The 13,495-nt window shown below is 46.8% G+C and overlaps 1 protein-coding gene across 2 annotated transcripts in view; it reads left to right on the forward strand.

Annotated features, from left to right (window-relative positions):
* Positions 1 to 5,702, forward strand: part of LOC144160509 (uncharacterized) — a 76,358-nt gene extending 70,656 nt beyond the window's left edge. For both annotated transcript variants that reach the window (XM_077691780.1, XM_077691781.1), the window contains exons 15-16: positions 4,152 to 4,262; positions 5,545 to 5,702. In XM_077691780.1, the coding sequence (XP_077547906.1) occupies positions 4,152 to 4,262; positions 5,545 to 5,567 (134 nt within the window). In that variant the 3' untranslated portion in view covers positions 5,568 to 5,702. The remainder of the gene's footprint in view (positions 1 to 4,151; positions 4,263 to 5,544) is intronic.
* Positions 5,703 to 13,495: the final 7,793 nt, after the last annotated feature.

Here is a 13,495-nt window from a genome sequence, read left to right on the forward strand (position 1 = left end):
TATTGCACCGGACCGGTATTCTGGAGGTCGTGGGTTCGGATCCCACTTGGCGGGCATTTTTTGTCCACTTTCTTTCTTTCCAATTTTTTTATCTGTTTCAATTACCTATTATATCCTCCCCTTTGTTTCCGAGGTTTTCTTGACTGCCAATCCTCATTTCTGTCTTATTTCAACAAGCCCCTGATTGCCTATTCTGATTGGCTATATGTATAGCGAGGGCCTGGCTCGGATCGTTATAGCGTATTCGTATAGCGTGTTCCTGGCTCGAATAGCGTATTCCTGGCTCGGATCATTATCTAAGGGATTTTAGTGGCAAGGTTGATTGATTGATTGATTGTAGGAGTTAACGCACCGACGCAACGCAGGCGATGAGGCGCGCCGTAGTGGAGGGCTCCGGATTAATTTTGACCACCTGGGGATCTTTAACGTGCGCCGAAATTTCCTACACACGGGCGGTTTTGCTTTTTTGCCTCCATCAGAAAAAGGCCGCCGCGGCCGGGAATGGAATCCGCGACCTCGTGCTCAGCAGCGCAACGCCTTAGCCACTGAGCCACCGCGGCGGGTTTGTAGTGGCAAGGGTTATTGAGCTGCCGATAAGCTTCATCTTTGTATTTTCCCATAGGTAAAACGCTACCAGCTTTGTCGGCTGGCTTCATGACTATGTCGGTTGTAGACTGTAGTTGTAGACTGCCGACCTATCTTCCTGTATTTTCTCAACGAGCCCCTCATTTCCTTACTATATCATTCTGCGAAAGCCTAGCGAGGGTCTCGGTTCTGGCAGCCTTGATGCCTAGGTAGCATAAGAGGGCTTCCCGCCAGTTACCCACTCATTACAGGCTGTAGACGTTCGAGTCACGCCCCGGGGGTTGAAAAGAAGCTCCCCTTCTCCCCGTGTAGTCAGAGTGGCGCTGGCTACCACCCTCAAGCGTCAGATACACTTCTAGTAAATATAAATAGCCCAGAAAGTGAAGGAGAACACAGTCGCCCAGAAAGCCGAATTGGTAAGGCATTCGAGATCTAATCGAAAGGCGTGGGTTCGGTCCCCACTCTGGGCGCGTGTTTTTCTTTCTTTCTTTCTTCCGTATATTTAAAATAAAAATGTTAACTTATATATATATATATATATATATATATATATATATATATATATATATATATATATATATATATATATATATATATATATATATATATATATATATACATCAATGATGGAGTTCTGTGGAGGTGTCCTGTGAAGTGTGTAATAGTAGGGAATGAGGTAAGATTGTCATTGTTATTTCTCCAGGGATAAAGAACTGAAAATGGTAGACGAGAAAAAAATTGGCCCCAATCCACGCTGTGAAAGTGGTTGGAAAGCAAAGCTTTAAAGGACATCCTCAACAATTGCCCATGCGACGTAACTTGAATTCAAACACATGGCTCTACAAAGTGTAAAACCACCACACATTCAGCCTGCCCTTACGTGGAATTCGCGGGGGCGGTGTCCCGAAGGCAGCACCGTCAGCCACGGCCGTGCTCGCGTGGCGGACGCCGCCGCCGTAGCCTCGCCATCCGTCGGCAGAAAGTAAACAGGCAGGACCATCTTTTGAAGGGTGAGACAGCGGAACCTCCCCATACTGATGTGCTAGCTCGGGGTTACACCATGGTGGGACACAGGCGAAGACACAGAATCCATTCGGCATGTGAGCATAGTGATTCCCATTTATACCGATTTAAACTAGTTAGTTTAGTAAGTTTGAGAATCGCGAGAAAGCTCAGGGACATTTATGATGGCTATTTATCAGGACCAGTTGCTCCTTCCGGGTTCTGTAATACCCATTAAAACACAACCGAATTGTTATTCATCAGTTTAGAACATGGAGTACCGTTTGTGGCAAGCATTGCGCGTTTCTCTAGTGTCCAGTTGCCTGCGTGTGGTCTCGACATTTTGTTTTTCCGCCCTTCGAACCAATCCTTAACGTATCTTTGCCGAACGACCACTTATTTACCTGGCGTCGGGGTTACTCAGGAGGTGCTGTTGAACAATTTAATCAAGCCGTGCGAAAGATGCGTGCAATGGATGCGAAGCTGCGGCAAGGTAGGTCAAAACAACCATCGCTAAAGCAGACGACAAAGCCGTACCGACGGTGCGCGCGCCGACGAGCAGGCACATCCGCGCGGGCAACGCAGGGTAAATTTGCCCTGCCATCTACAGTGTTCTCCGTGAGTGAAACCCTCCGCTCCAACTCCCCCTCGCTACCGCCGCTTAAGCCGCGTTGTCATTTTATTGTCCCGCACGCCGCGAAACAAGCATTGGCTGGTAGAGGTAGAAAGCTTTGGTTTAAAAATTTTGCGTTGTCACGATAGCAGAAAAGGAACCCAAAGCCTCCGCATAACGAGTGCAGCGCAATACCAATTGTGCAGCTCCGACGTTGGGGCAATACATTCAGAACTGCTAAGAGGCCGGTCAACTAGCGCCGCCGTTCGACCTCAGCTTCAGAAGTGAATCTTCTCGCTTTTCCCAGCGGCCGCCACGTAAGGTGTGGACGCATGTCGGGGGTATCTACCGCAATTTTCGGTCTGCTGGAGCCCGAACATGCGTAGTGTGTTTTGCCCAACAAAAATATAACGGACGAGGGTTTCCAAAAGGACACATACAGGGTGTCCCAGCTATCATGCAGCAAGATTTTAAAAAAGAGAAATCGCGTAACTCAAAGAAAAGCTAGTGCATAATGTTTGCAGTACTGTGAAGAAGCGGAGAGTAATTTTTTCGTTAATCAGGCTTAATTAATTAATTGTAAATTATTATCTAACTCGAGAAATACTGTCCTAATCACTAAAGTGTCAATGAGGCACTTGTAGGTAACCACGAGGTGCATCTAACTGCGCTATTTTCAGCGACGAACTAATTGCGTACTCATTTATTCTGACTGATAAAGGAAACCCGCGAAATATGAAAAATACCACGTGACGACGCTTACGCGCGCATTGTAAAGCAGCGTCCCCAAACAAAGTTGATTGAAAGCAACTGCTTCGCGTGTTACCCGCCCGAAGAGACAGCGCATCACCTTGATAATAGCATGCATGGAAGGAGCAGCAGCAGCAAGATTCGCGGGACGCGTGTGCAGATAAGGAACAAACACGGTCGCGATTTCTTCTTTCTTTCTTTTGTCTATTTCATTCTGGCTAACTCAGAGGCAGCCTGTTTGAGGGCGTTGCTTTACGGTGCGCGCGGAGGCGCCGTCACGTGGTATTTTTCATATTTCGCGGGTTTCCTTTATCAGTCAGAATAAATGTGTACGCAATTAGTTCATCGCTGAAAATACCTCAGTTAGATGCCCCTCGTGGTTACCTGCAAGTGCCTCATTGACACTTTAGTGATTAGGACAGTATTTCTCGAGTTAGATAATTAATTACAATTAGTTAATTTAGTCTCATTAACGAATAAATTACTCTCCGCTTCTTCACAGTACTGCAAACATTATGCACTAGGTTTTATTCGAGTTACGCCTTTACTCTTTTTTTAAATCTTGGTGCATGATAGCTGGGACACCCTGTATATAAGATGTGGTCCTTATTGCCAGTGCTATACGGCTGTTTGAAATGGTTTTGTAGTGCCGAATGACGGCAAATTGCCTTGTTTCAGTGCAGGGATAAAAAAGAAGGAATAAAAGAGGGCTAAAGGAACAAAGAAGAAAATATAGGCGCAGATTTCGGAATATCTGTACCCTATTTTTGTGGAAAAGCGGCCTATAAAAATACTTAAACATAACCCTTCTCTTGTGTCAAAACAAGCCCAGTGTATTGTCAACAAGGATCGATAAAATATCTGCATGACGCAATAATTTTCAAAAACAACTTTTCAACCCTACAAGTTTATTTTCTTCAGTTGTTTGTCAGCTTGAGAAGTGCAAGATAACGAAAGTGTTTCCGAAATGCGCTGGCGCAAATTAAGGCGGGCAACGTAGTATACTCCCGCCAAACAAAGCTGAGCTGTAACGTTCGATATTTTTAACGATGTAGTGACTTTTTACGCATTGCTGACTCAAAGGAATGATTTTGCACCCAGGTGCCACTAACAGTTTACTTTAATGTTGACAAAGAGGTTTTGACGTAGTATCTCGAAGCTTTAGGCACCTGCGTCTTGCGTATTATGCTTTTAAATGCAGGAAGGAGGCTAGGCGGTTGTTCTCGAGGAGGCTGCAGTGGTGGGTGTGGTCGAAAAAGGAGGTCAATTTCTCAATCCAGGGTAGCTGCCGAGGTTCTCAACAATATTCAAAGTAAGTGTATCTTAATTATTTGGCGTAAATACATCTTCACACTGTCATAGCCAAGGCGTGCTTTGAGATGAAGCAAGAATAAAATCGCGAAAAAACGTTCACGTGAGAAGCAGCAATTCACGTAAACCTCTGTTTGAAGAGAGTACCAAACAACTATGATTTTCTATAATTTACTCTAAATATGGCCAGCGCTCTTTTTAATACGACGCAGTTTCATGGCCTTGTGTGGAGTGAAAATGGCGCTTCGCTGTATATGTCTTCTGTGTATAAACTATTATTTAATGGTTAGGAAAACAGTAAGGCTTATTTCCACAAATTTACCTGAAACTCTTGTATTGACGGCACCACCCATCGGTCCCAGACTTCTGCTTCCGTTTAGTCATAGGTTAACTGAAATATTTTAAGCTTCCTTCGATAAAGCCACCGCTTGTGAACAGAACTTGCCCAGTGTAGACAATCATTGAATAAAACATATACGTGAAGTTTTGGAAACAAAATCGCATATGGAGAAACTTTTATTGTAAAACATTTATAGTGGTCTACTGCGCGCTTGCATTAAAGTCGCCCCGCTACACCAAAACATGCACACAGGCATCAACGACGATAGTCGCACCGCAATCACCAACTACATCCTACCAGCAGGTTCAGGATACGCTTTACGTGGACGCATCACCATACCTTGATCAATCTACTCTACGACGGACTGTGAAATGCCGCAAAACGACACTAGTTTGCAGTTGGGGGAGCCACCGGCCCTTTGTGAATCCTCTTTAGTCAGACAAACTGCTAAGAGCAAGCCACAAATAAGAAAGGGGTAATCGCCGGAAAAACGTACCAACACCGGCCTCATATGTGGGCATTAAGCCTTTGCCCTGTTATTTTAACAGCCTACATAATGCTCTATCACTCTTTGCATATTTGCGTTAAATCTAGGAGGGAGAATAGCATGAATTCCGGTTATAATGTCGCTAATAACTGTAGATAAAAAGCGAAAGGGCATTTTCATTCATTTGGGTAAGAGCTTACCAGAAATTTGAGTCTTGAGGGAAGGAGATCCGAACAAGATACAGGGCCTACCCTCTTCCCTACTGTCGTGGCCGTCGGTTCTAATTGAAGGTCTGCAAGTCAGCAGAAAGCGCTACAGTTCATTGTGTTCAAGTAGCACCATTCTTTAATTTGCAGTCCAGCCATTAATGCACATGCTCATGCCTTCATGAATTATGTACACAAGTAAATGCTCCTGCGTAACGCGTGATCATATATTTTTTTTTCGCTTTCGCAGTGAATTTTGACCGACTATACTGAAAGCCGCGTGCCGCTGCCGGGAGTTGGATCTTCCTGGTCACCTCGACCAGTCAAGTGTGAACACAAAACTACAGCGTCTTCCATTGAATATGCGTATGTTACGCAGTCTGCGAAATAAAAACTTACAATGTACGTTTGAGAAGTTCATCTATGATGTTGAGAGACAGACCAACTTCATTTTCCACACTCGTTAAGCTAATTTCTGCATCACCATGAATTAAACAATAATGACACTTCTCCGCGATGCCGGAGTACCGCTTCTTCTGTAAATAAATATGAATACAGTGTATTGATATGACTGCAGGAGCTTGTGCTAGATCACCTGCCCGGAGGGTGGCGCTTTTTTGTCCGGAATGCCTTGAACCGTGTGCCTTTTCCTCCAATTGCCACTGGTTGGAGAGGTGATAGCCTTTGCGTAGCTAAACGTACGGTTAACAGTTTTTGTGTTAAGGATTGAAGGTAGTGAAACATTTATACTAAATGGCGCATGGTTCCTGGATAGTGGAAGAATGCGCACATAGCGTGATTGTTGTTGAGGTACATTCCAGGAGCAAGGGATTAGTGGGAGTATTAATTTCTTTGTAGGCGCCAAATGGCAGTGGCTTCATCTTGCGAGAAGTGGAGATGGGGGATGGGTATTTGCGGCGTTCGTTCTTCTGTGCGTGAATTTTAAAGTATGTTTAAAGTGGTGCCGCTTTAAAGCTTGCCGTACCCTTTCAACATCGACCTGATGTAATAGTCTGGGGACAGCGACGTATGACGGTGTCATGGCATTGGGACCTGAATTTCAAGAGCTTTTTCTTGATGCAGTACAGTCAAGGCAGGAAGTGATACATAGCCTTAGGCAGTTTCTCCAATTAGTTTGACTGCAAGAGATTATATTAAAAACCCTTTCCCTGTTTCGTGAGGTGAAGACGTGCCATTTAGTTTAGTTATTTCAATAAAATTGGTGCAAGGCGTCGCCAGTTAGCTTTCGACCTTCGATACAGAAGACGCTGGTGGCTTCTGCTATTTTAGGGATATTTATTTATTTATTTATTTATTTATTTATTTATTTATTTATTTATTTATTTATTCATTTATTTATTTATTTATTTATTTATTTATTTATTTATTTATTTATTTATTTATTTATTTATTTATTTATTTATTTATTTATAAAAAATACAGCATCCCACGACACATACGCGTTGTGGAATGCTTTCGTCGTTTTAGGAACATCCGCTTGTGTTTCGCGCATTTTTACATTGGCAGAATCAGAACGCAAAAAGTAATAAATCAATCAACGAATCAATAACACACTATGAAAACACTGACTCTACACAAACAGAAATATGGGGTCATACTCTGTACGTTGTACGCGTAACCTGAGGCCTGGCAAAGCGGCAGGCTTGCACAAAGTAAAATTTACCACGACTGTCGTATCCGCGATGCTCAACCCTGCAGGAGTAATTTCGATGCTTTGCATATTTTCTGAGAGGTGTAGCCATACCATTTCATCGCAAGGATTATGACATATTCAACGCTCTTCCTCGTAATCTGCGGCTCCGCATACTCCTAGGTGGGCATATGGGTGTGCCTTGTAAGACTGAATGAAAATTTCACGCCTTATCTTTCGCCGTCGGGTACACACCCGACAGTAGCTGCTGTTAAAATACCAAAGTATCCTTACCCACGAGTTACACGTACAGGCAGTCTGTTATCAGCCAATGGTTTTAAACAGGGCCATCTGATGCATCTGCGTTCTGCTACAGCTGCTGTATATGCATGCGCCAAGGAATAAGCAAAGAATGGAATCAGGTACTTCCAGCGCCAAATTGCAATGGTCTATAACCAAAGCAGTGAAGAAGCACATGGAATTGTTAATATGTGCACTGAAGAAGAGCAAAGTTGTAAACGCACCCGGTAGGGCCTACCCACCACAGAGTATTAGACGGCACTTTGAAGTAGCAATATGCGTTACTTTTCAACGATACGTATAGTCGAAGTCTTATCGTTTAATTATGATATTAGGCATGTTCAGACTACCGATGCAAAAGCAATATTGCAATATGAACGTAATAAAAGAGCGTGTGAAGCAGTTCGCTTGGCTGAGACGTGAAATGGCGCCATTTTTAAAGGTATTACGTCAGTTGCGGCAACAGCCTCAACGCGGCTTTAGAAAAAAATGCGCCGCGTGTGAGGGTAGCTTGTTTTTCCCAATTTAAGTGTGACTGCCACTTTGATATTTATGTAAGTGGTATAACACTGCCCGCTCCCCCCAACTCTGTCTTCTTCGCAACCGAACCTTTTCCAAAGAATAAAAGAGAAACTTTTAACAACGCCTCACGCCCGACTAGTGGGAGATAGTGAATTAGCAGTACAGTCCGATGTAGAGCAGAAAGCCTTTCCACCGGCCGGCAGCGATGTAAGGGACCGAAGGTGCAACACAAAAGTTATGTTCCGAACTAGTTTGGGCCTAGCGTCGCACGGAGATTTTCGGATGAAGCGTCTAAGCTTTCCCAGAGCAGTGGAACGCTACCAGTGGTTACGGCACCCTTGGGTGCCACTTCGAGCTGATATCCCCAGAGGAACACGCCACTCGTACGCAGTGCCTCCGAAACTAAGGACCGATCTCATCTCTATTTCCCGCACGTGCCACGTTTATGCCGAGACCACTAAGCCGAAGAACGTCAAGGCCTTGCTTTAACTGTGTCCAGTATGTGAAGCGCACATAGTGAAAAAACTCAAGAAGCGAAAGGTCACTTCCTTCACTAGACAACACTTAGCAAATGAATGCCGCGCCAGAGCGAACAACAAACAGGGCGTATATCGGATGATTGACAGGAGCAAGATGGCAGTGCTCGTCACTATGTAATATATTGGCACGAACCATGTATTAGGTTTGTTGGTTTATGTTTTGTGTTTGCCACACAGCCGCGCCGGGCACTGTTATCGGTGTGCCAAGTGAAGCGCTTGTTCAATTCTTTATTTTTGATGCGGCATGGGTTATTTCTGTGGGTAGGGCGGGTGTTTCGCACATAACCTTGCTATCCTAGAATACTCTTCTTCAATCTACACTGTTCTTGATGTAATTGGACGGTTCGAGAAACACTCACCCCGAAAGATAAACACCCGCAGAGCACATGCCGGGGCATTCGATTCGCCGACACTCGTCTGCTCACGTCAGTTTGTTAACTGCTGCTTCATAGCCTGCGTACTCTTTGAGTTGTTAGGGGAGCACACGTTAACTCCAATAAAGTGGTTTTTTCTTCAAGCCAACTGCGTCACCTTTCTCTTCATGGCAACTCTCGGAGTTGCTGGGTACATGCACCCTAAACTCTCTACAAGTCTTCAACAAGGCCTTGCGGCCTTGTTGACGACAAGGTCGAAAGCCTGCAAGGCCGAAAGCGGGAATAGAGATTACTGCGGGAAATATAAAAATGAGGATATCATGCCTGGTGGTATGATGAAGGCATCCGCGATGACCAACGCAGCGGACACTGCTGCAGTTCTGCATCAACCCCTGGAACCACCATCGTTTCACGAGTCGCCCACGGCAGATTCTGAGGAATGGCTGGGACATCTCGAAAGGGTCGGGACGTTTAGTCGATGGGATGACGACGAAACACATAGGAAAGTGTTTTTCTATCTTGAAGACTCCGCATGCATTTCATCAGAGAACCACGAGCGTACACTGACGATCTGGGGGTTATTCAAGACTCAACTTTCAAAAACGTTCACTACTCTGGTATGCAAGGAACGGGCCAAGAAGCTGCTGCAGGCACGCACGCAGCATGTCCAATGAAGGTTGCTCGTGTTCGTTGAGGAGTTGAAGCGATTTCTTCACCGCGCGGACCCAGAAATGAGCGAAGAAAAGAAACTAAGGTATCTGAAGCACGGCGTTAAGCACGAGCTCTTCGCATGCCTTGTCCATCCCCCCCAGCCCCCCTTCACCCCCAGAATACTGTGGCCGAACTCGCGTCTGAGGTGGCCGTGTTGGCGAGGACGTTTGGAATACGAACGAGGCAGTACGACCACACAATCAATGCTCTGGTTTCGGAGATGATTGGTACCGGGCTATTAGCTTCGACACAGTACGCGAGATCATCCGTGCGATGGTGAGGGAGGAGCTTCGAAAACCTTGTCCGGGACACCGCCACCTCAAGTCGCCGCCCTGACTGACGTGATCCCCGAAGAACTTCAACATGCCTTGGAGGCTGCTACGCCATCGGAAGTACCCCGCGAACCACAAGCTATGACTTACTCCACAGCTGTTTGTCGACCCCGCGCTCTTTATCTTGTTGTCAATAGGCCCCGCCATATTGCCACCCACTGTGGCCCTCCCAAACCTCCGTACTTAAGAAACAGATGCCGAGGAAGACGGACGTATCGAAAAGCACTGATAATCGCCCGCTATGCCGCTACATCCACAGTCGATGACCTTAAAAGAGGCTCGATTTGCCAGGGTTTTCCTTCGATGCACCATAAAACTACCCGGCCTGCACCCTACTGAGATCCAGCGTGCTTCAATCGTTCGCGGTCGCCCTACCCATTCCAATCGCCAAACTGTCGAAACAACGCAGTCTTAAGGGGTGGGAGATCCCCTAGCACACGCAGTGGAAACTAAAAGCAGGAACTTCTGGAGGTGAAGTTGCACAACGCAGGAATAATGAAAACCCTCCAAAGACGCAACTACTACCCGAAGAATGGGATTAAGGACATGCCTTCAGCCCGGCAGCCCAATCTAACCCGGACGTGACTCACCAGCACGAAGACAGAAAAACGGCCCGACGCGTACTCGACACGGCCGAGCCTGCCGCTGACAATACGGCCACGACGACGCATAATGCCCGACCTTCCACACGTAAAAGCCGAGATATGACGCCCCGACGCCCTCACGACTCTAGGAAGGTGGCGTCCGACGTCCAACTGTCCATCGACGGCCTTAATTTAGTCTCCCTCATGGACATGGGAGCCGACTACTCTATAACGAGCGGATCATTCGTGCCTAAGATGAACGTTATGACCACATGGGACGGTCCACCCGTATGCACAGCAGTAGGCCATCACGTAACGCCAAGTGAAACCTGCAAATCGCGCGTCACCGTTGACGGCGCGACGTGGCCAGCCGCGTTCGTCATTTTGCCTAACTGCTCTCGCGACGCAATTATTGAAACAGACTTCTTGACAGACAACGGTGCAATAATTGCTGTGCAGACCCAGTCAATAACTTTTAAAGACGATAGTCTTTCTTGGGCTACTTAAACCCAGAAATTTTGGTCTGTCAGCATGTCTGTCTGTCTGTCTGTCTGTCTGTTTGTATGTAACTCTATTCAGCCACCTGGCAAAAATAAAATGCTTACTGCGCAATAGTGTTTTATACTGACAGCAAATGTAAACGTCTAAGCCCGGTTTATAAGTGCATAGTTGTCAACTTTGTTGAACAAGAACAAGACAATACGCAAATATAAGACAGGAAATTAATACATAAGAGATATTTTCACTGTTCTTTTATTTAAATTCCTGGATGCTGGGTTTTTCGATCGCAAATGATATTCTGCATCTACTTCAGAACAACGCGTACCGCCCGCTGTTGCCCCCGCCACCTCCGGGAGGCATATGAGAATTCACGCGGCAACAGCAAAGAAAGGTTCCACTAGCTAGGTTCACGTTCTGCTTTGAACGCACGTGGAGCACGGCAAAGCGGTTCCATAAACCTCGAAGTCGGCCGCCTTGATTCACGCGCGTCTCCGCCGTACTGCAGCGCTGGCATCGAGGAACCCCACCTGTCGCAGTAGAACGCGGTAAATTCAAATCGCCTTGAGCAAACCTTGAGTGTGTTTGCCTTAGGATGAGCGCGACGAAACAAGAACAGCATGAGTGGTGAGCGGGAAAGCGAAGGGAGGCATTTCCTTGGCACATGTCTACAAAGACTATCGTCTTTTCATGACATTTGCAACGAAAGGAGCAGATACGCAGCCAAGTTTTTTCCTCCGATCACTCCATGACGCTGGACCCGGACCCCGAACACCGTGCTGCTGTAAGGATCGCCGATGATCATGACACCCTGTCACACCTCCCAAGCTTGATGATCACCGTGCACTGTGAATATGCTGATCCTGACGGCAACGCTATCGTAGAGAGTGACCAATGTTTGCTTCTCGATCGTGGTGCCTCCGTCGCAAGAGGCATTGCGCGCTTCAAGCAACGCCAATACCCCGTTTAGGTCACTACTTTCACCAGCATCTCAACAACGGCGCTGCAATTGCGTTCCTCAAAGAATCGCAAGAAGCAAGTGATGTGAAAGCGGTAATCTACTTTGAACGCGCACCCGAAGATGCCTTCAAATTTCCTCATTCCTTTGACGTGAACCCCGCGCTACCGCAAGAGAAATAGAAAAAATTATTGGCTTTGCTTCGTCGCTACAGCGAGTGTTTTTCGTCGAGATCAAAATTACGTCAGGCGCCTCTAGCGAAACACCGAATAATAACCCAAGATGGAGCGCAACCTACTCGACAGTCACCCTACCGCGTCTCTTAACACGAGCGCGAACCCATCCGGACTCAAGTCAAGAACATGCTCAGCCACGACATCATACAGCCATCGAAAAGCCCCTTGACTGCGCCGGTCGTACTGGTAAAGAAAAAAGACGGCACATCAAGGTTTTGCGTTGACTACCGGCGACTAAACAAAATCTCCAAAAAGGACACGTACCCCTGCCACGAATCGACGACGCCCTCGACCACCTCTACAACGCGAAGTACTTCACATTGATGAATCTGAAGAGTGGCCACTGGGAAATTGAAGTGGACGATAGAGCCCGAGGGAAGACCGCATTAATCACCCGCACGGCCTATACAAGTTCAAGGTTATGCCTTTTAGGCTGTGCATAGCACCAGCCAGATTTCAAAGAGTCATGGACACCGTGCTAGATGGCCTGAAGTGGCACACCTGCTTCTTATACCTCGCCGACGTTGTGGTATTCGCCCGCACTTTCGACGAACACCTTGCAAACTTGGAGACTGTACTCGAAGCTATTCGTACGTCGGAGTTACGCTGAGGCCTAAAAATTGCCGATTCGCGAACGAGGAACTCACGTTTTTGGGGTATGTCGTCAACGCCCGGCGAGTCCTGCCTGGCCATGCGAAAACGTCAGCCATAGCGAAATTCCAGAGAACAAAGGACCAGTATGTGCGAGGATTTCTCGGTCTGTGTGCGTACTGCCGGCGCTTTGTCCACAAGTTCGAACACATTGCGGAGCCACCCACGCGCTTGACAAAAGACAGCACCCATTTCAGCTGGGAAAACACCCAACAGGAAGCATTCTGCGACCTGCAACAACACTTGCAAAACCCACACGTGCTCGCTCATTTCGACGAAAACTCCGAAAGGGAAATGCACACGGACGCCAGTATTACAGGCTTGTGTGCCGTCCTCGTCGAAAAGCAAAGCGATTGCGATAAAGTAATCGACTATGCCAGCCGTCGTGTGTCGAAGGAAGAGAAGTACTAAAAAGCATCTGAGAAAGAGTGCCTTGCTAATATTAGGGTCATTTCAAAACTTCGCCCATATGTATATGGTAGGCCATTCAATGTTGTGACAGACCACTATGCGCTGTGTTGGCTCACCAATGTGAAGTACCCCTCTGGCCGCCTTCGGCGGTGGAGCTTCGGCCTACAAGAAATCGACGTTACAATCGTCTATAAATCCGGCAGAAACACTCTGACGACGGCTGCCTGTCTCCCGCCATCGTCGACCCACTGCCGCAAAGTGCCGATGAAGACTACGCGTACTTCAAAGTTCTGACACAGGGTGACCTAGCTGCTTAGCAGCGTGCGCCCCGAGTGGCACGTCATGATCGACTACCTCGAAGGACGCAACATCACCGTTCCTAGGGCCTTCAAAAGGGACGTACCAGCATTCAGCCGCAGAAATTCGGTTCCTCG

This window comes from Haemaphysalis longicornis, unplaced genomic scaffold (assembly GCF_048455015.1).
Source record: "Haemaphysalis longicornis isolate Haplotype H1 unplaced genomic scaffold, Haemaphysalis longicornis Haplotype H1 scaffold_101, whole genome shotgun sequence".
Taxonomy (NCBI): domain Eukaryota; kingdom Metazoa; phylum Arthropoda; class Arachnida; order Ixodida; family Ixodidae; genus Haemaphysalis; species Haemaphysalis longicornis.